At 39.8% G+C, this 22,809-nt stretch overlaps 1 protein-coding gene and 1 non-coding gene across 7 annotated transcripts in view; both read left to right on the top strand.

The window, feature by feature from the left end:
• Positions 1-22,809, top strand: part of OSBPL6 (oxysterol binding protein like 6) — a 206,828-nt gene that overhangs the window by 156,819 nt on the left and 27,200 nt on the right. For 4 of the 6 annotated variants that reach the window (XM_022570127.3, XM_089916623.1, XM_089916622.1 and 1 more), the window contains 5 exons: positions 5,174-5,277; positions 5,841-5,933; positions 10,364-10,438; positions 15,835-16,000; positions 19,710-19,843. In XM_022570127.3, coding sequence (XP_022425835.1) covers positions 5,174-5,277; positions 5,841-5,933; positions 10,364-10,438; positions 15,835-16,000; positions 19,710-19,843 — 572 coding nt within the window. The remainder of the gene's footprint in view (positions 1-5,173; positions 5,278-5,840; positions 5,934-10,363; positions 10,439-15,834; positions 16,001-19,709; positions 19,844-22,809) is intronic. The other 2 variants (XM_089916626.1, XM_089916625.1) reach the window with 2 other exon arrangements.
• LOC115802154 (small nucleolar RNA SNORA79) lies at positions 16,272-16,415 on the top strand. The gene has a single exon (XR_004022554.1). It is a non-coding gene; the product is annotated as a small nucleolar RNA SNORA79 (small nucleolar RNA).

Here is a 22,809-nt window from a genome sequence, read left to right as displayed (position 1 = left end):
TCCATTCATGTGACCAAAATAAATTGACATTGACCTTGATGCCAAGAAGCCCCTGGCTGGTGGGGGGATGTCTTTGTCTCCCTGTATGCTTCAGATACTCTGTGGCCCATCCCTGTGCCCTCTCTCCAGTCTCGGGGGTGACCCTGCTTCCCCCCATCCTGATCTCTCTACCTGTGTCCTCATCCTGCCATTCTGTTCTCCTTCAGGATTTAGTGTAGTAATGACCTCCTGTCTTGAGAACAACCTCAGCCTTTCCCACTTCAGTCATTCCTACCCATAGACTTCAGCTTCTCTGAAGTCTATGGGTCAAAGTCAAAGTCTTTGACTTTGCCTTTTTTGCTCTATAGAAGAAGCATTCTTGGCAGCAGGACACCATCTGCTTTCTGCTTTGTTCTCAAGCCTCATCCTCTGACCTGCCCTGCAAGACCTTCTTTAATGAGCCTCCTCTTTTAGGCCCCATGAAGTTTTCCTTTTTTTCCAACTGCTTCTTCTCTGTTTCATTGGGATTCTCCTCTGGCCAACCTTGGTTGCAGGGATGATCAAGATACAGTATTCTGCTTTTAGCTTCAATAATAGTAACTATAGCTTGTTGAGTGCTCATATGGGCCAGGCACTGAACTAAGCACTTTACATATGTGGTATTTTATAGATTTTCACAATAGTACCAAGCAGGAATTTTGAACCATATTTTTATAGGTAGAGAAACTACAGCTCAGAGAGGTGAAGTAACTTGTCCAAGTTACACAGCAAGTACTTGACAGAGCTGAAGGGCTAACCCAGGCCAACTTGATCCTAATGACTGTGCTCTGTGCTTTGGAGATGACAGGCATGCTTCTAGTTTCAACTGCAGTCTCTGGGCTTTTCTTTTTGTTGTTTTTTTGGGTTTTTTTTGCTGTACGCGGGCCTCTCACTGTCGTGGCCTCTCCCGTTGCAGAGCACAGGCTCCGGACACGCAGGCTCAGTGGCCATGGCTCACGGGCCCAGCCACTCTGCAGCATGTGGGATCTTCCCGGACTGGGGCACGAACCCGCGTCCCCTGCATTGGCAGGTGGGCTCCCAACCACTGCGCCACCAGGGAAGCCTTGCAGTCTCTGTTTTGATGATGGTAGTGGTGGTAGTGGCGGCAGCTGATAGGTATGGGGTGCCGCAGGCACTGTTCTAGGTGTTTTAAGTGCGTCAACTCATTTAATCCTCTCAACTCCACTTTACTCCACTAGATGAGAAAACTGAGGTACAGAGAAGTTAACTCACTTGGACCCAGTTCACACAGCTAGTAATGGTGGAGCTGGGATTCAAACTCAGGCAGTCTGACTCCAGAGCATGTGCTCTTAATCACTGCACCATATTTCTCTCAACAGGGCTGAAAACTCTCTTTAAATTTCAGACCTCTGTATCCATCCCGTGCTACATTCCCACCCCCTCCCTTGCTGTGGACTCTCTCTGTCTGTACACTCGGTCACGCCTTCTCCTCAGCCTGTCTAAAACCAAATTCTCTGTCTCCTCTGTGGAAATGGTCCCAGTTCCTGGGCTCCCCTGTCTTTGTCAATGCTGCTCTCATAACCACTCCTGAAACCTCTGTCATCTCTGACTCACCCACCCTGTTCATCCAGCTGAAACTGAGTTCTGTTATTTCTTTGCAAACTTCCCCCATCTCCCCTCCCCCTCATCTACCCTTCCTCTGGAATTCCATTTCTGCTGTCCTAACTCAGGCTCACCCTTTGCCCAGTCTCTGACTGGTACCCGCACCCTCAGTCTCTTGCTCTGTGGCTCCGTCGCTCTCAGAGGCTCCTGGGAAATTACTGTGTTTGGACATGTTTGCATCCAGTGCCAGCACTTAGCAGCCGTTATCCCATTGCCCTTGGCTATGAGACGTAGGTATTGCTACTGTCCCCACTTCACAGATGAGGAAAGTGAAATGCACGGAGGTTAAGGAGCCTGCCCAAGATTACACAGCTGCCCCGATAGAGAGGCTGGGACTCCAGCCAACCCACATTTGACTAATCCCAAAGCCATTCTTTGTTCACTACATATAATAGTCCCTCAAGACCACTATTTCATAAAATAACTTTTTGCAAAAATCTCTTCAGGTGGTTCTCCGTGAGCTCTTGAGCTTTAGTCCAAACTACTTAGCCCAGGGTTTAACATCCAGCTTTCAGCTTTCTGGCCCTGCCTACCCTTTCAACCTTGCCTTCCATAGGCCTAATTAAACTTATTTGCTATTTCCTGAACGTGCTTGCATGTTCCTGCCTCCATGCCTTTGCACAGGCTGTCTTCCCAACCTGCAGTGCCCTCTCTGCCCTCCTCCACCTTCCTGTTTTGCTGAAGGCCTTTTTATCAATCCTCCAGACCCACAAAAGGTTTTACTGTCTCTTATAAGTCTGCTCTGACGACCTCAAACCACAGTAACTGTCCCTTTCCTGAACTACCACAGCACTTTTATTTGGGGGGGTGGTCTATTTTGATCATTTCATAGCATCGCAATATTGAGGTTGGTTGCATTTCAGAAGTTCATCAAGTAACATCTTCTTGAACCCATAACATAGCACATTTATAGTTCCAGTACTTAAAGAGGTTAGCTATTCATAGGTCTGGACTTCCATCAGTCCAGATCTCAAGTATGTAAGGGAATTTCTTGGCGCTTGGAGAGCATTTTTTCCCATAGAAACAAAATACTAAATTAGTTTTTCTTTTTCTTTTTTTTTTTTTTTTTTTTTGCGGTACGCGGGCCTCTCACTGCTGTGGCCTCTCCCGCTGCGGAGCACAGGCTCTGGATGCGCAGGCTCAGGGGCCATGGCTCACAGGCCCAGCCGCTCCACGGCATGTGGGATCCTCCCGAACCGGGGCATGAACCCGTGTCCCCTGCATCGGCAGGCGGACTCTCAACCACTGCGCCACCAGGGAAGCCCCATAAATTAGTATTTTATATGCCATCCTTATGTACCAGTATATGCCGTCACTAAAATGGTATGTAATAGTTCAACGTGCAGATTATTTATTGTGTACATTTTCTTTAAACCAGAATGTAGATTCCATGAATCTTATTTTATTGCTATATTCCCTGTGCTTAGAACTGTGCTGGGTGCATAGTGTCTTCCAAGTCAGTGGTTCCTAAATGAAATAGTAAATGGATAACTTTGGATATACCTTAATTTATTTAACTATTCTGCAATTGGATGTTTCTTTTTATTTTTTTTAATTTAATTTTAAATTTTATTTTGGAATATAGTTGATTTACAATGCTGTGTTAGTTTCAGGCGTACAGCAAAATGATTCAGTTATACATATACATATATCTATTCTTTTTTCAGATTCTTTTCCCATGTAGGTTATTACAGAATATTGAGTAGAGTTCTTTTCAGAACAAGGTAGGGAAGATGAGAAAGTAAGTAAACTGCTAGATATTTAAGTTTTAAATTTTTTACTGTTATAAACTGTCTCAACAGTCCTTTCTTGGCATAATATTTCCTTTTTCCCAGATTCTAAAATTAGATCTAATTTAATGAAATTCTAGAGATTTCTTTTTAAAGGTATTTTTCTTGTCTTGGGCAAGTCCTTATAATCCTTACATACAACCAGACACTTAAGCAAGGAGCAAAATTCTGCCAGGGGTTTCATTTCTTCCATGATAGAAGTGTCAAGGAATGGTGTGCTTGTTCCAAGTTAAGGCCCTAGAAGGATGATTAAACATAGTGCAGTTAATACTCCATAAAGACCATTTCTGGTTTTCATAGAATTTTCTCACCTCCCATCTCAGTTGCTACTTTCATTAGGAAGGTAAGAGAGTAAATAGCACTGTCACCACTTACTTGACAGGTAAGAAAACTGCAGCTGAGAAGTGTAAAGTAAATCAATGTCTCCCGCCCTTAGTTTTGGATCCTTTTGCCTTGAATCGAGTTCACTCACCAAGTTCTCTTTCCATTCTGTTAGAAAGGATTTTAAGCCCCATTTCTATATCTCTACGCTACTTACATGCACCATTTGTGTAGAATAATCACAGTTATTTAGGAGAATTAATGTAATATTTACTGGATAGAAGCTTTAATGGGTAGGTAGTGTTAGATAATGTCCGTACCAGCATGGTGCTTGTGATGTCGTTTTGTTCTTTAAAAGGCAAGTTAAAATATAGGTCTCTTGGGCTTCCCTGGTGGCACAGTGGTTGAGAGTCCGCTTGCCGATGCAGGGGACATGGGTTCGTGCCCTGTTCCGGGAAGATCCCACATGCCGCGGAGCGGTTGGGCCTGTGAGCTATGGCCGCTGAGCCTGCGCGTCCGGAGCCTGTGCTCCGCAATGGGAGAGGCCACAACAGTTAGAGGCCCGTGTACCAAAAAAAAAAAAAAAAAAAATAGATCTCTTCTAGCCAACTCCTTTCTCCTCTTCCCTCTAACCCCTGCCTTCTTTCTTTGTACTAATTTTCTCCCTCATTCCTTCCCGTTTATCTTCGTTATTTCCTACCCTTCCAAGTCACTCACTTTATTTTCTTCGTGGGGCGCGTGGGAGGAGTACAATGGTGCTGCCTCCCCTGAAATGGGGAGGGGGTGGTGGAAGGGTCCTAGCCCCCTCAGTACTCTCTTCCGTCACCTGCGTTGGGTGATTTCCTTTCTTGAGGAATTTAAAGGCCACTGATGGCCAAGAGTTCCCTGGAAGAACCACAGCGGCGCTTGAACAGCTCACCTAGGGCTCCACCCTAGGGCAGATGCTGCTGAGAGATGGGACCTGGGTGGGACCTGGCCCCCCATGTATTGCTGCTGCCCTGCTCTCTGTAGAGTGTGCAGAGATTCTGAGTCCTATATGAAGACCTTCAGAGCAGGTAGACACATTCCTAACAACAGAACTGTACAACTGCTGAAGTTCCCTTGAGTGTGCTTCTGATGTGACGAAGCCCACCTCAGCAGGAAAATGAGCACACCCAATTTCACTGGGATTTTAATGGCTTTCTACACTAATAACTGTTCATTTGTAAGAGTGGGTTTTGAGGTCATCCAATAAATAATCAGCGGTTGTATGGTTCTAAACCAGAGACCAGTTCTGTTTTCTTTCATTTGCCAGTATCATCATTCTATAAACATAGATCTGCCTCATCATATTTGCCATAATTTGGATAGAGTGCCTTTTATTATCATCACCACCACTCCCTGCCCAGTTGTAACGTATTTTAATTTCTGATTTGTATTAGACCTTGCACACTGCCAGTCAAACCTTGTGGAACTTAGCAAACTCCTGCAGAATTTGGAAATACTTCAGAGAACTCAGTCAGCACCTAACTTCACTGACATGCAGGTAAACATTTTACTGCTGTTGGTCAAAGGACCTTAAGATATTCACTCAGAATTTTTACTGGATTGTTCTATGAATATACAAGGTAACATTTAAAGGGAAATAACTACAATAAGGATTGGTTTATATTCTGGAGTTATTCTTAATACTTTTGAATCTTGGTGTCATTGTGTTAAGATATATGTTTTGAAATGTTTTACATTTAAATACAAACTAACTGGAAGAAGTAAATATCTGAATCATTCTTTCATTTTTGTGTTGCATTAGAAATGATAGTTATGAAGACATAACTTAGATACTCTCAGAATTATTACTGTCTTTTCGTGTAGCAAAAACGCTAATCCTGTTTTCATTTGGTGTAGCAGAAAAATATGTTTTATGGTTAAGTTTTTATCTCTGCTTTTAATGCCCACTGTGCATCAGATATACCTTTATCTCCTGGCTGGTTTGCTTTAGGTGTCTAACAATGATTCTGTACTAACTTGCTGTGCTCTCTTTGTCTATACCTGTATCATCTGTGTTAACTTAATAATGCTTTGTTGCTTTTAACTATTTGTATAATGTAGGCTAACTGTGTAGATATTTCAAAGAAAGACAAGCGGGTCACAAGACGATGGAGAACAAAAAGTGTCAGCAAAGATACAAAAATACAACTGCAGGTACAGACTTTACTTTTCCTTCATTTATACTTATATATATATTTTAAAATATTAGTCTGTATATATCAATTCATAGAAGTTGAAAAGTTTAAAGCAGCTTTTAACTGCTTTAAAGCTAGTGCTTTTCAGACTGAGTTATATTATCTAAAGTAGTGAGAAATCTATTCTTATTCTGGCATAAGTAAAAAGAATTTAAGGCTAAAATTATGTAATATGGCTGTAAAGTGGCATTTTCATCCTCAATTATGGCCTTGGAACCATTAAAACATATTTTAACAAAAAGTCACCTTAAATATCTAGACTGAAAATCAAATGGGTTGTAATGAAAATTCACTTATATATACTAGATCTTAAAAGAGGCTTTTATGTGTTAACGCTGTCCAAACTTGTATCTATCAATAAATGAAATGAGGACTGCAATAGGTTAGAAAGTAACAAACCTGGGTTCTAATCTAATCACTGTGATTTCCTGGCAGTATAATCTCATGCATTTCTCTTAAAGTTTTGGGGCTTCCATTAACTCCTGGGTAAAGTGATTGAGTTTACTTGATGATCTCTGAATTCCTTTTCAACTCTAAAATTCTATGATTCTACAAAAATATTATTGGCCATCAACATTCACTTTTAAAATTTGAACTAAAGTCTTCATGGCTTGTGATAAATTTACTTGAAATTCATTGTAAATAAGTTATTTAGTTGAATAGTTTAAAAATTTTAAAGTAAGATCCTTTTATGTCATTGCATTGCAATGATACAAAATATGGCAAATGCCTAAAATCTCTTACGTCAAAATTCATGTTACTTTCAGAGCTTTAAGCTTGAATTTCTGCTACTCCAATTCTAGCTATATATTATAAAGGACTCTTGCCCTGCACAATCAAAATTAGACTTATGATTTTGTTTTCCTTTTTATTGCACTATAAATCAATCTATATTCTAACACAGAGGTAAAAGGGACTGCTTTTTAGAATTCTTCAGTCTTTTAAATAAGTACAATAATTCTTCCTTAATTCTAGTTTTATTGATAACATTCTTTGTGTTTTAATTCTGAATGTATGAATAACAAACTCTTTGTTGCTTTGCTTGCTAATCTGATATATTTGAAAATAAATTTTCACAAGCACTAATGATCGGTGTTTTTTTTTTTTGTTAGAATGTCCACATTCTATGAACACAATTTTTTGTGGTCTTTTGTTCAGTATGTTTCTGTGCGTTTTCCCTTCTTTTCAGAAAATTAATACTATAGAGACAAATGTGCCAAATGACTTCACAAGAAAATTGCCTAAAATTGCTTTTGAGCATATGATTGTCTAGTTTTGTGGCGGTTGTTTTTTGTTGTTTTTGTTGTTTTTTAAACATGGTATCTATGGTTATCATGGCCAGGAAAAAAGAACCTTAATTATAAATAAAATAATTGAAGAAGGCCAGCATCATAAGAACATATACATTTGTGGATAGATAGCATTTCAATCTTGTTTTTATAAGGTATCCCACTGAACAAATTCCCATTCACAGCTGTGGTCTGCAATAGGTTGGTTCTCAACGTGTATGAGTGCAATGCCACTGGCTGTCCTACTGTGGTTACGAGGCCCACCATGGTCCCCATATCACTCAGTGTTTTCTGGAGGAAACAGAGTGTAATTCTGAATAGCCCTCCTATTCACAGGCTGTGCTTTTCAATGTGTGGAGAGTTTATGGAGATTTTTTTCTGAGCCATCAAAAGAAGTTGTTCAAAAAGCCGGACGATATTCTCCATTTCATATTCCTGTCACATTTTGGGGTGGTTTGTTCTTAAATTTTCATTTATGCTCTTTTGCCTTGTTTCTGTTTTGCCAAAGAGTAACAAAATGGCCCTTGTGATTCTAGTTTAATCATTTTGGGGGGAAATTGAAACCATCTCATCCCATACTCAAAGAAAACGTTAAACTTTCGAAAGTAGATTTAGTTCCAACTCCAGTGGAAATAAATAGACTGAGAGGTGGTGGTAAAAGCTATTAATCATTCCAAGAGAAACCTCACTTCCACTTGATCTGGTAAAACAAAGGATCATAGGGTGAATGCTGCAGAATTTAGTACCATCCCTAGACATTTTCTGCTCACCCAAACCAACAGGCCTTCCAGGATCCCTCAGGATGCTCATTCTCTATCACTGAGAAGTTACTTGGAAGTTTCTTCACCATGCACACCTGACTGGGGAATCTTAAAATCAGCCAGGGATGACTATGACTAATATGAATGTCATTAGTCATCAGTATTTTACCTACAGAAAGTCATAGCATTTATTTTTACTGTAGTGGATTAAACATACCCACCACTTTCTCCCACCCTAATACACAGGTTTTTCCCTCCTGTTTTAAATGTTTCTTGACCATTAGAATCCCATCTCATGATACCAGGTATTTGTTTTGAGCCCTTAATCATCTCACTACTTGAACCACTTTCTTCATTGTTGTGGCCAACTTGAGAGATTTTTTCGTTGTGAGTGGCTCATTTTTCATCCCCTCTATCATCTGGAACTTCTAGTCCACCAGACATTTATGCAGGAACCTAGACTGCCTGGTGGTGGTGGTGGTTATTGTTCCTGCTATTGTTGTTATGGATCTTGTTTTACTGAAGTTTGTATGCAGCGTTCTGTAGTAGTTGTAATTTTTGAAATAATTATAAAATAAATCATTTTAAAAATTGACCTTAGGAAAGTAAAAATGAAGAACATGTTATACTGGATGTTTGATTGCTTATTCTTAGGTAAGTTAGATTGTGCTATTGATGTGAATGTGAATGTTAAAATTTGGACCATATTTCTCCTTGAAGCCACTGGGAAGCTAGCTCAAGAATCCATTGTGTAATTCATTGGAGGCAATAGTTGTCCTAGACGTCTCTGTGGAATTACCTGTTAGAAAAAATACTTTCTGTGTCCCAAAGCTCAAATTTCTCATTCTCATAAAAATCTCAGTATCATCATCATGCAGTAAAACAGTTTGGTTGTGTTTTAAATGAGGTAGAGGAGGGCAAGAAGAGAATGGTTTTATAAGGGTTGCTGTAGAAGAGATTGCTGTTACATTTCCTGTGTTGCTAATAGCATGCATTAAATACTAGATCCGTAGATATTGCAGAGAATAAGGAATAGTAGGAGGTATGGGGTGGCAGATAAATGATCTGATGTCATTCATGTGCAGCTATCCTAGATCTCACAGATGCTCAAATTACACTGAAGAGTAAAAATATATTCTTTCTCCTTTTTTTTTTTATTACAGTAGGCATAAAGGAATTTTGTATAGGAAATGTTTTGTCTAGAGCAGATTATGTGTGTGTGTTTGTGTTTAATAAACATATACGTACCCAGAAGATTTATGGCGATTGAGAGAAATGTGAATATAATTTGGAAAATTAAAGAGAATTGGAGATATAAGAATTTAAAATATTTTTCTGTTATTCCAAAAAGACTTACACAGCCATGCTGGGTTTTTTCTCAGTCTGACTGTTAGGTGACTCTGAGAACATTTCAGCTAATTGGAACTGAATTTTTTGCTCACAACCTTGAAGAGTCAGGGTCTGTCAAATGCAGCAAAGTTGAGTTGATTAGAAGGCAGTGTTATTACCCTTTATCGTGTCCACCAAAAAGAGAAGAAAGAAAAGAAAGAAAGAAAGAAGGAAAGAAAGCAAGCTGTAAGATTCTTCTACTGGTTTATGCATAGTTGCACATCACTAAATGAAGCCTATACTTTCAGATTTTCATAGCCGATTTTTATAGGTGTTATCCCAGCACACTGAGGACGTTGAGATTACTCTCCTATATTATGGGGACTAGCTTCCCCCTTGGAAAATTTTTCAACCCGAAAATCAATATAATTCTTAATATTGAATCCCAGAGACCTTTATAGTAGGAGAAAACATAGGGAGTTGAGGATTCCTGGTATCCTTCCCCTTACTTTTTCCTCCCAGCAAGAAACAAAAAATTCTTCCTGACCAACAGGAGGCTCTCATTACAACCTGTTTGCTTTAGCCTTTGCACATTATTTATTTAGTCACTTTTCCCTGAACTCATTTTTTTTTTTTTGCTTCAATCTACTGAATGCCTTTTGGCTTCGTAGAACATGACATTGCATGAATAAAACAAGACGTACATTTATTTTACCTTGAAATCATAAGCTCTTCATCACTTCATAACTTTCCATCTCCTTTTGGGGTAGGGGTTATATTCAGCAAATAGATTTAAGTGTTTGGGTGTTCTACCATGAGAACAATAAACTTTTCTCACACTATGACTGCCCCTCCAAGCTATTTTCAATGCTAAGATTTAGCAAAAGTCAACTTTCAGTTAAAAATTCTCCCTCTCCCTTGTCTGATTATCTTTCATCCTCCCATATCTTGTCTTCTCCCTCCCCCATCCCATGTTTTCTCCTCCCTCCTCTTCTCTCATTCACTGTCAGGAAGGGCCATCTTCGAAGGGCCAGTTCAGCACAACTCGGCGCCGGCAGAGGCTAGCAGCAGCAGTGGCTACAACAGTGAGTGGATTTCAATCTCAAGTGGATGTTTAATGAGAATGAGAAACTGTGTACTAGTGTCACCCTGCCCCACGTTCTAATGGTGCCACTCGTGTGCGATGGCATCAAGCACAGCCCTCTCCTGTGTTGGCGGAGTTCTCACATGTTCTCTGGCTGTCTTTGCACTGCCGGCCTCGCACACAGGTGTTTGGGTTTGCAGTGGAAAACTATCATGGGATCCAGATCTCTACTTCTACTCTCAGTGTGAGAAACAGTTTAAATTCAAGGATGCAAAACGGAGTGTGTGGGCGATTTCCTGAAACGGTGTGGGTTTGGGGGTTTTTCTTTTTGGTTTTTTATTTGTTTTTTTTGCCATACTGATATTGGAACCGTTGCTAACTGATTTCTGTTTTTCTAAGAAAAGCCATGTTACTACAGACATAAATTGTGCTTTTTTGGTAGCAATGTGACTATTTGAAAAGGATGTGAGAATAAAGAAATGAGAGGGTAAGAAAAGGTGAATTTTGATATCATCTCTCAGCAGCTACCCAAACTTACACTTAGCAAAGGAAAGTTGTTTTCTGGAAAGAATATTGAGCTGGAAATCAGAAAATATAGTGTGGAAAGGAGAGAACCACAGAGTTAAATGGTGTTTAATTCACATCTAGATGTTGGTTTTGCTTTTTTTTTTTTAAAGAGAAGATAGGGTGGATGTTAGGAGGATAGAGGGAGTATTGAGATATATAAGGCAAATAACTTAAAATTGAATAGAAGGTACTTAGAATAGTGAACTGCCACGTGGAATATAAAATAGAATATGTAAACCAAGAACCTTATGCTGGATAAAAATAAATCATAATATTTGTTTAATCATGACATCCTATCAACTTTTTATATACAGAATACTGAGTTCATGGCAAACATTAATTTTTTGGCTATTACATAAGATTTCCTGAATTATCATAGTGTTGCTCTTGCTGCTGGTGGAATGTATTTTAAGACTAGAATTGCTGAAAAATATGAAAAGATTTTGGTTGCACTGTAGGAGAATGGATACTGGTGTATGGATTGTTGGTTTTCTACTTTATAACTCATGACTGACTCTTGATTTATATCTGGGTGCTCAGCTGGTTTGTTTGAGAGACAGAAATAATTTTGATTATGAAATGAACAAGTGACATGGAATTTATTACGGACTGACTCTTTTTTTTTTGCGGTACACGGACCTCTCACTGTTGTGGCCTCTCCCGTTGCGGAGCACAGGCTCCGGACGCGCAGGCTCAGCGGCCATGGCTCACGGGCCCAGCTGCTCTGTGGCATGTGGGATCTTCCCGGACTGGGGCACGAACCCGCGTCCCCTGCATTGGCAGGCGGACTCTTAACCACTGCGCCACCAGGGAAGCCCCAGGGACTGACTCTTAAACTCACAGTTTTGTGAACACTTGAACAAATTTTTGAAATTGATTTCATGGTTAATGGCTATCTTACGCACGTATTCAAATACAGATGAAAAAAGTGTCTGATACTGACATGGTAACAGATTCTGACAATAAATCCATGTAAAGTCAATTTTTAAATTCTTAAATGTAACCTTTCATTTACAAAATTCAGAAATCCAAATGATTATTAGAGAACAATATCTCAGTATGGAAAGGGAGGGTCAGTCATTTTATGAAAATACAAATGTTTCCTTAAATAATGTACTTTTAAGATGGCATGCAGGGAAGTGATTGTGTTTCTACTGTGTTCATTTTTTGATTGCAGATACATATAGTGAATATAATAAAGCTGAGATTAGAACCTATTTGAATAGGTTGATTTTTTTTTTTTTTTTAGTTGGGAGTACAAGAGAAAAAGCTTTTGAAAGATGGAGGTATTAATGCTCACCTCCTCCAGGGTAGCTGTGACCACAGAGGTTAAGGATAACTTAGAGCATCTAATGAATGAAGCTGGCAGCATTTAGTCATGTATTCAGGAATAACTAGAGGGTGTGGTTACTCTAAACCCTCTAGGATCTATAGCTTTTAACTCCATACCAGAGCAGGACAACATCTAGCAGGACCTTCCGCTGGCTCCCTCAGCCCCCTTGCCCACATCACAGTGACCTGTCGCTGGTGACTCAGCCCTCCTGTTTCTTTTAGTGCAGTGGTTCCCTTTAATTCCCTGCCTTTCCTCTTCCCAACAGTAAAGTTAGCCCACACATTTGGAGTCTGTCCTATCCTGCTAGTTGCCTTTTGTCTGGAATTCTTCCAAATGACTCCAGCTACTTGTTCTCCTTGCCCACTTAGGTGTGTAGGGCAGCTGAGATTGCTCCCAAAGACAAGTACACCCAGGATGTTTCAGAGATTTATTCTTGTTGATTCTTAGCACTAGCATCCATAATGGTCCACTTGCACCATCAGGCAGGCCCAACAGAATAGGGGGTTGGAAAGGAGAAACGCTGGCCCCTCCCCAAGAGTCCCAGTGCAATCAGTACCCCACACTAGCATCCCTGTACGTGTGATGCAGAGTACCAGTAGCAGGTGACTTTTCATATTGGCTCCGTGAGTTGTGTATGCTCAATATCTTCCTTAGACTTGCTGTTGTGTGTTCTCTTTTTTGTTCATGTTTACCACTGCTAAATTTCAGTGCCAGTCCACTGTCAATCTGTTTCTCTTTTGGCTTCTTTATAGACAGGTGATAAAAGCGTCTCCTAACAGCCCCCTTCCAAACTGCAGTTACTGGTACCAGAATATTCCAGGATCAGGCTTCCTCCCTGTCACAGGATTTCAAGGAAGCCTTGGATTTCTTTCCTAAGGAGGATGTGAAGTTGCATTTCCAGCATTGAGGTTTCTCACATACAAATATTGAGAGCTGTAGACATCCCCACTCCAGTCATCACTGACAGAGAACCTAGTTACCGTTTAAAATTTCAAATCCCATAATACTCACATTGATGAAAAAAAAACTGAGTCAATAAGCCCCCAGGCTGAAGAGATATTCAATTAGAGTTAGATTAATACATCTCAATTTGTATTTTCAGTTTCATTTCATGAATTTTCCAATTAAAATGATCCATTCCACATACTTCTTTTAACCAAAAAAAAAAATCAATATAAACATTTTCAGTCAGAAGTATATAAATATTAGTTTTCAATGTCCCAGGGAACTGTTTGATTGCAGTTTGAATAGAGCATTCCAAGTCCCTTTCCCTGTGGATTATATACAAAATCAGTTTTACCATTTTAATTGCCAATTTAAACTTCCATTATGTTCAAAATATAAATTTGTAACATGTTTTTCTTCTCAGTGTCTGATTCCAACTTTTAATAAAGAGCCCATCATCTCAGGAACAAGCCTGGGTCCTCACTGGACTCTCTGGGCCTCCACTACACCCTGGCCTCCCATCACTACTGCTCCCCCAGCCTCCCTATCCACTCAAGGGAGGAGACCCCTCTCCTACGCCATGCCCCTCCTCGGAGCGTTGAGGGCACCTGAGTGCAGATAAAACCCTTTTGTTGATCCTCAACACATTTCATTCCCCACCACCGAACACGCATATTCCTTTTTCTCAAATGCTCTTCTAGTCCATTGCATCCTGAAACCATATCCTTAAATCTGCAAACTCCTTGGTCTATCCATTTCCTCAAGTCACAGTCTCTGCCCATGACCTTCTCATCACCACCCTTTCCATGGATTCTCTCTGTCCCTCCTAGAGGGCCTTGGGCTGACTGCCCTTTCTAGATTTAGCATCACCACAGGCAAGGACAGAAATTTTCTTTATCTGTCTTTAAATATTCTTTCACATAAACCCCATTCCCTTATGGATATCCTAAAAAACCTCAGCCATTACTGTCACAAAGTTGCCTGGATAGGATTCCAGCAAATTACTGAACCCAAGGACTCCATTTTCTCAAATGGTTTATCTGCCACTTTTGTGTCTCTTCTCTGGAATAGCCAGGAATTCAGATCCTGATGAGATAAACAAGCTGTTGACACCTCCCAGCCCAGTGTAGCCAAGGTCCCCATGGGGGATGAGGAAGAGTTACTTTGATGACTCCAGATACCAGATTCTTCACAGATCATATATTAACATGCTTAGCTTAGCAGAACTGGGGAGAAAGCTTCATGCCCACTTTCTTTCCCAGTAAGCCTTGGATATCTTTTGAGATAAATAACTCCTTGCCAAGACAAAGCTACATCCTAAGGACCCTCTCCAGTCTCAACTGCCCTCACCCAGACCCACCAACTGCAGCTCAGGCTAGATTTTTGGGGTCTCTCCATCTCCTCCATCCCTGTATCCTCCGTGCACAGGCACATGCTTGCAGGGTCCCTCCCTCCCCCTCTTTTTCTATCATGAGGTTTAAAGCTAAATAAAACAATGAAAAAAGGAAGTGGTTCTGACATACATGTACATCAGACAAGATATTGGTTCCTTCCTCCTACAGCATATTTTCTGTTAGGTAGAGGATGTGAATTATCTTTTAATTTATACAAAATTCAGCTTGTGGAGGAGTCTGAGAGTCTGATTCTTGAAGATAATTGAATGCATATCTGTGTGGTAAGAATTAGGGGAGGTTACTGGTAATCTGATTTATAAGAGAAATTGGTATTCTCATTTTCCAAGAGTGTTTGGCTGACAGCATTTGTAATGGTCAGGTAGAACCTTCTAGAAGGAGAGGGAAAGGTGCTTTGCCTCCACCCATCAGAAGCCTAGCCCAGATCCAGCCTGGGCAAGGAAGTACCTCTAGCCATTTGGGAAAATCTATAGGAATATGACTTTTTTTACTTAATGCTTTTCAGTATTGGCCAGTTCATAAGCCATGTTTATGTAACATACAAAGGTAAACTGCAGTAACTTACATTTCATTTACAAATACATCTTGATAAATCAATTTCAAATTTAATTGTGAGTCCCTTTAAGCCATTATTATATTTAGTATTAAACTTACTTATGTTTTATCTAATGGCAATGGAGCAAGTGAATCTTTCTGTATATGCACCTCTTGAATTTTTACCTGTTCAGTAAATTCCTGCTCCAGGCTCAGAAAGAAGTAGGCACAAAAAGTGCTCTGACTTGAGTACCCAGACTTTGTGAGAGAAGGTCAGCCACGTCACAGTTCAGACTGCTTTCTGCCAGCACTGTTTCTGTGGGTTCAGAGCTGAAGCTTATCTGGGATTGTGCCTGTTCTTCCTGTCACTGTGTAATCATCTCTCCCTGTGACAGTGAAAAGCCCGTGAGTCAGTGGCAGTACTAAATCAACTATGGGAAGAGACTCCTTCCTACCCAGCCACCTGCAGAATAAATGAGTACTGTCTCCGAGTGTGTCCTCAGAGAGGAATCTATTATTCTGGAGACTGGAAGAGATCTTTTCTATGTAAGAGAGGGTGGAACAATGTGCTGTTGCTCTCCACTGATTTGTGTCCTCCCCTTTCAGGTTCCTTTCAGTGCTACCATGTCCCCGGTTCGCTTGCATTCCTCCAACCCCAACCTTTGTGCCGATATTGAACTTCAGACTCCCCCTAGCCACCTCGCAGACCCTCTGGAAAGTTCAATGGATTACACAAAGCTTCAAGAAGAATTTTGTCTAATCGCACAGAAAGGTAACAATAAATATAATGTGCCCTTGAGAGAAGCTCTCTTTCTTGATGGGAAGTTGCCATTTATTCTCTTATCCTTGTTTAGGTGGTCATGGTAGAAAGGTCAAATGGTTTATATATTTATTGCAGTTCTATAAACAAAATGCAGTGGGATGTGATGCCCGCCTCCTGGGAGAACACACATCATAGGGTTACAGTTTTGACTGAGTAAAGAAAGTAGCATTGAGGGTGAGAAAAGGCAGAAAGGCAGAAAGACAAAAAGGGTGTTAACCTTTGATGACTGTTCTTCCTGTTGCCTTCAGGCCTGGCACTAGGATTGTAGGTCATCATAAATTAAAATTTGATTTTCTTCACTCAGAGAATATTAGGATAATGGGATTATCTATTTATTCTCTGAAATTTGCGGAATCAAACACTTAGGGGGAAGAAAAGGCATTGTCCTAGGCAGGTCAGCAGACGCTACTACTCAACAACTGTTTTTCATCATTTAATACATACTTGTGAGTTAGCCTTAGCTAGGGAAAAAAAGAAAAGAAACAGATTCTGTTTGAAACTCTTTTTTTATTAAACGACATAATAAGTTTTACTTTACAGTTTGTGGGTAAGGAATTCAGGAAGGCTCAGCTAAGCAGTTCTTCTGTGCCACGTGGCATTGGTTGGGCTCCCTCAACAGTATTCAGCTGGAAGCTGGGCTGAATTGCTCAAGGTGTCTTCACTAGCACTTTGGTTGTCCCGCTGGGAGGCTGCACACAACTCTGTCCCTCTCCTTCTCCCTCTCCATGGCAGCTCAGGGCTCCAAAAGAATGGAGTGGATTGGAATGGAAGCAGCCAGCTCTGGACCTGAAGCACTGTCCCTTCACTGCACTCTACAGTGGTCAGAGCTTCACAGGCCAGTCCAGATTTGAGGGGAGCAGAAGTCCACCCCACCTTGGAGTCTCCTTTTTGATGTTAAGTTTTCAATAGGCATGTTACAGAAGTTCAATTGCTGTCATCAGGCACAGAGAGTAAGAGTATAATAAATAAGAAGCAGGAGAGTGGAGTGTAGGTGGATTGGGCAGTCTTGTCTGTGTTTACCAAGAAGAGCCTCAGCTCCCAAATTAACTCCCTCCCCTTATTGCTGTAGTATCTAAATTTCAGCCACTGAAACTTTGTGTGTGTGTGTGCCTTATGATAGTACCTTCCCAGTCTCTTGGAGAAAGATACATATTATGTTGTTTTCAGTCACTAACATCTTATTATGAATCAATCACATTTATTTCCTCTGGGCCCGCTGGTAATAGGTTATAAAATATTCTTGAAAATGTGTGTTAAATGGAACATCTCAAGTACCCCCCATAATACTCAAGAGCCTAGTGACTCAGGAAAGAAGGGGCACACACTGAGGACATCTCTGGGAATGCTGAAGTCAGCAAAAATGTATAGTCTCCTTTTTTTTTTTTTTTTTTTTTTGGCGGTACTAGGGCCTCTCACTGTTGTGGCCTCTCCCGTTGCAGAGCACAGGCTCTGGACGTGCAGGCTTAGCGGCTATGGCTCACAGGCCCAGCCACTCCGCGGCATGCAGGATCTTCCTAGACCCGTGTCCCCTGCATTGGCAGGTGGACTCCCAACCACTGCACCACCAGGGAAGCCCTATAGTCTTAAACCATCAGCAAAGATGTGCTAGCAGAGATTTCTTTAATTCCACTATCCTGAAGCAATTAAACTATATCATCTCCCCCACCTTTTTTCTCTATAGATTTTTCAGTTGAGATTCTGTAAGGCTACCTCTCTTTCACCTCCTGTTTTACTCCTTTCACATTTTTATTGCATGTCTTAGCTGGATGCTAATCATGTCATTAGACTAGAGCAATGTTATTTTGTTTATGTAACAGCATAGATTTATGGCCAGGAAAGCCAGTAGCTTTTACTTCTAATGTGAGGTTATAGCAGCAAGTAAAATGAGACAGCAAATGTGTGAATTAACTATAGCACATCTTCTAAAGGAAGATGGGTAAATTTGAAGGTAGCCCTGGGAAAGCTTTGTGTATTTGGTTGCAATCCGGAGGCTTTCAGGAAATCCAAGTTTCAACAGAATTTTAAAGCCTTTGTTGAAACAACATGTTTTCTTTTCAGTTGTGCTAGAAAAAAAAGCGGGGGCTTTTCTATGACTATTGTATGAACTCTTTAGGAAGAATTATGGATTTTGAAAGAGTGAGAGTCCGCTTTTAGAGCTGCCAGTTGGGTTAACATATTTCAGCTATCAAGTTATTACCTTAAAATTGATAACTAGAATGTAGCACATAAATCAATAGATTGTGAGTCCCTTATGATCTCACCATTTTTCCCCTTTAATTCAGGCCACTGTTTTATGCTAAATTTTTCCACTTCTTTAAAAAAATCCTTTCTCTTATAAGGAAATCCCTATTTTAGAAGACTTTGCATTTTATAGAAACCGTTATTGTAAAGATAGGAGTTGGAAATTCAACCTTTTTGTGTTTCAGAATTAAAGACTGCCTTGAATTTTTACCAATGTATGTTGTTAGGTATGCAGAAATGGTGGTGGAGGTTGTTTTTATTGTTGCTTTTATTTTGTTTTATTTTATTGCCAGCTCTATTGAGATATAATTGACATGTAATATTGTATAAGTTCAAGGTATACGTGTTGATTTGATACACTTATATACTGAAAATAATTGTGATAGCTAACACCATACCATTTCTTTTTTTTTTTAATATTTATTTGGTTGTGCTGGGTCTTTGTTGCAGCAGGCGGGTTCCTTAGTTGCAGCCCGCAGGCTCCTTAGTTGTGACTCACTGGCTGCTTAGTTGCAGCACGTGGGCTCCTTAGTTACGGCTTGCTGGCTCCTTAGTTGCGGCAGGTGGGCTCCTAAGTTGCGGCATGCATGTGGGATCTAGTTCCCTGACTAGGGATTGAACTCGGGCCCCCTGCATTGGGAGTGTGGAGTCTTCACCACTGCGCCACCAGGGAAGTCCCACCATTTCTTTTTTGTGGTGAGAACATTTAAGATCTACTCTCTTAGCAACTGTCATGTAAATAATACAGTACTATTAACTATAACACTATACTGTACATTAGATCCCAAGAACTTATTCATCTTATAACTGGAAATTTGTACTCTTTAAAAACACTTCTGTTATCATGATGTTCTTGGCTGAGAAAGTAATGCAAGTGCTGTTCTTAAGACCAAATCATTTCCTACCCCAAAGAGAACTAGTTAGAACTTCTAAAACAGCTGTCTTATTTATATTGGCAGGACTCATAAAATGCTCTTGTTTGGGTGCACACTTTGGGGAAATAATTTTTGATAGTTCTAAATGATTTGCATGAGGCTTCATTGTACACAGAACTGCTCAAATATTGCCTTCAAATATAGCAGAGTAAAACTTGTTCCCTTTTCCTTCTAGGAATTATAGTTTAGTTTCTAACTATTGAAATTTAAAAATTGATAATTTTATATACTGCTTCCAGGTCTTTGTTGGCTTATCTGGTTTGAAATGCTAAAACTTTCATCCTGATTAATTACCATTTCTATATTTGTTTTGTGTATAGATATTCTGGTAGATTCCATTTTATGGCTGACTTTCAATTAGACTGTAACATAAACTTTCCAGAAAATATCTGTGCATGAGTCAAAGTACTGAGAAGTTTATAATTTTGTATATTCTTTCTGGATCCATTTGATCTTTGTTTCTTACTTTTCTCCCCACACAGTGCATTCTCTTTTGAAGTCAGCGTTTAATAGCATAGCTATAGAGAAGGAGAAGCTTAAGCAGATGGTTTCTGAGCAGGATCACAATACAGGCCACAGCACGCAGATGGCACGGCTCCGACAGTCACTGTCTCAGGTAAATGAGAGTGTTTCTTTCACTCTCATAATACATTCCTAACCCTATAAGCCAAAGATGGGGGTGGAGGCAATCCATCATGGGGATGGCACATCATCTGAAATTCTCCCAAGACATTGCAGTGTCAATATTACATTTTATTACTTTTCTTCCAAACAATATCAAGGTAAGAGTGAAAATCAACCAAACTTGCTTGCAAACATAATTACTATTTTGGCTGATTGAATACTTTTAATGCCTCTCTGTAGTCATTATAAGGCAGTCCCTGGTTTAAAAAAAAAAAAATCGTGCATTTATACATGATTTACATACACATTTAAACAGTTATGTTCCAGAATATGTTTGATCCAATGTCAAATAGACAAAATCTACCAGATCTTCCACACTTACTATTTTTTCCCACTTACATTTTAATCTGTTGAAAATTACTGATAACTATTACCTATTTTTTCTATTCTGATTTACACTCTTAGGATTTTCTTCCTAAGTTATGCTCCCTGAGGCTAGACTCTTATATATATTTCAGTATCTATTTTACACTATAATAAATATTACTCAATATATATTATATTGATCTTATTAATACTAATCAAGTCCCTGTGTATTTCAAGGTTGAAATCTCTGTTAAAAATCCTTTAAAACTGCCCTTATGCTTTCTTACACTGAGCACTTCCTCTGAAATATTTTCATTTAGTCTATAAATTAACCTTTAAAACTTCCTTTGAGACTTCAATGTTGTTATTGATTTTGTGCGAGAACTCAGTGTTTATATAAAATATTGTTCACTTCCTGGTGCCTTGGATCAGAGCGAAGGAGCAAGCAAATCCTGGGTAAGTGGTTTTCCATGTGGATCAGCTCCTGCTTGAAGAGTTTCCCTCAGTTCCTGAAAATTAGACTTAAACTGGTCTCACCATGTTTTATGTACCTGACCTGTCAGCTTCTTTTCAGCGTTAAGTTTCACGTTATTGAATGCTGTTTTCTGGGCCACACTTTCTGCTGTTTGCCATCAAATACTGTCAGTTGAGGTGCATATGCTGCTTCCAGTGCAAAACTAGGGAACTCGAGAGCCTGAGCATTCAAAGTGGCAACTGTGTTCCAGTCTTCAGAGGGCTTCCTTCACATGCACACTTGAACGGTTGCCCTGTACTGATCTCATGTCATGTATCTGTTGAACACCTAGTCCATGTTAATCGATCTTCTGAATCGTGATCCTGAAAGGATCACGAATCAGAAAGATCAAAATAATGGTTAGTAAACATCTTGTATGTCATCTTGTAAATGTGTCAAATACACTGTTGTCCCCCTACATGTTGCAGTGTTTTTCTTCAGATGTATTAAGGATTGAAGTCTTAGGGGTATGAGATAAGCTTGTACTAAGAAAAATAAGAAAATATGCTTGTTTCCCACCTGCTTGCTTTTATTTGCTTGTTGGTAAGACAGAGAATAGTAAACACATCTAAGTTTGGGAGGTCAGGTGAGATTAGAAATGGTGATGAAGAGAAATTTTAAAGTAGTCTTCATTTGTTCATTCATTCATTGTGTTTCATTCAACTACTGTACTTTAGGTACAGTGCAAGGTATAGGACACCAAGTTAAAAGTAGCCCTGGCCATGTTCCCAGGAAGTTCATGATCTGACTACTGAGATGAGCAGTATTTACTCAGGAAACAATTAAATGGACCATGCTGTAGTGCATTCCCAGTGGCACATGAGCGGTGCAGATTTCTAGGGCTCTGCGTGTTCAGAGAAATGAGAGATGCCTGAGCTGTGAGCAGACCCAGAGATCAGGTTCGTGGAAGAATTGGTCCTTGATGGACCTCAGGAGACAGCAGCAGCTGTTACCAACCTGATAAAAGTGAAATTACATCAACTTGCATGCTTTGGGTTAAATGTTTCCTTCTCTTGTCTAAACATGTATTTGCATCTAGACTTAGAGCCTCAATAGATTTTTGTTGGATTATTTGCAAGGGGCGGGGCGTGTTATATTTACTTCGTTTTCTTGAACTCAAAAAAATGTGAAAATAATTTGGGACTATAAAGATAGTTATACCCTGTCCACTAGCGAATTCAGTGCTTCCAGTTCTGTGTTATCACAGCATCTTGGCTGTGTTCACATCCTTGTGTCTGTACATACCTTCCCATTGGGTGGGTCGTTTCCTCCTGAGCTCTAGGGCTCAGGAGAGAGGCCCTGGCAGAAAGATGTGGATACCCCCGTATATCGGTGAATTTATAGATGTTGATAAATTGTGTTTTCAGTCAGAATAAAAGAGGCCAATGGAGCTGCCATAGAGAACATTAGTATTTAAAGGACAAGCTGAAAAAAAAAAAAAAACCAAGATCCTTTGATGGAAACCCAGGGTAAACAGCTGACAAATTTAGATAGCTATGATCATTGAGATCAAGGGTAAACAGTTTTGATAATTTCAAGAACAAAAAGGTTAACAGGGTCTGACTTAGCAGCAAATGATATATGGACTGAAAGTCAACCTTGAATTTGGCAGTCATCTAAGTTTGTTTGTGTCATGAAGGGAAGGAACTAGCAGATAAGGAGACATTGAAGATGGGAAACAATTAGCTGATGTAGCCATCCTGATTGGCTAATTCTGTTGTTTTCATTGTGCCTCTTTAAATATAGCACTAAGGATTGAACAAGATATGAAATAGCTTGAGTACATTGAGACAGCTGTTCTACATATGTTTCTATGTTAATATAACTTCACATTATAGTGTGAGTTTAGGTAGCCTAAAGACATCTTTGATCCTTATTCAGGTATCATCAGTTAAAACCCAGATATTTTTTTAATGAACAGTTACCAATTCAAGTCTCCCCCCAGAAAGGGAAGGAGAGAGAGACTGTTTAAATAACTTCTTAGATCAGTCTTACGTTTTTAAAGCTTATTTTTTATTTGACATAAGTCTGATTTGATAAATGTCTGATGATTAAAATGTAGCTTTTCAATAAAGCTT

The sequence above is a fragment of the Delphinapterus leucas genome, chromosome 8, assembly GCF_059928025.1.
Source record: "Delphinapterus leucas isolate spDelLeu-1000000601 "Yukka" chromosome 8, BTC_Dleu_Yukka2, whole genome shotgun sequence".
In the NCBI taxonomy this organism is placed as follows: Eukaryota; Metazoa; Chordata; class Mammalia; order Artiodactyla; family Monodontidae; genus Delphinapterus; species Delphinapterus leucas.
The sequence above is the reverse complement of the archived record's forward strand: the minus strand, read 5'-3'. Positions and strand labels throughout refer to the sequence as shown.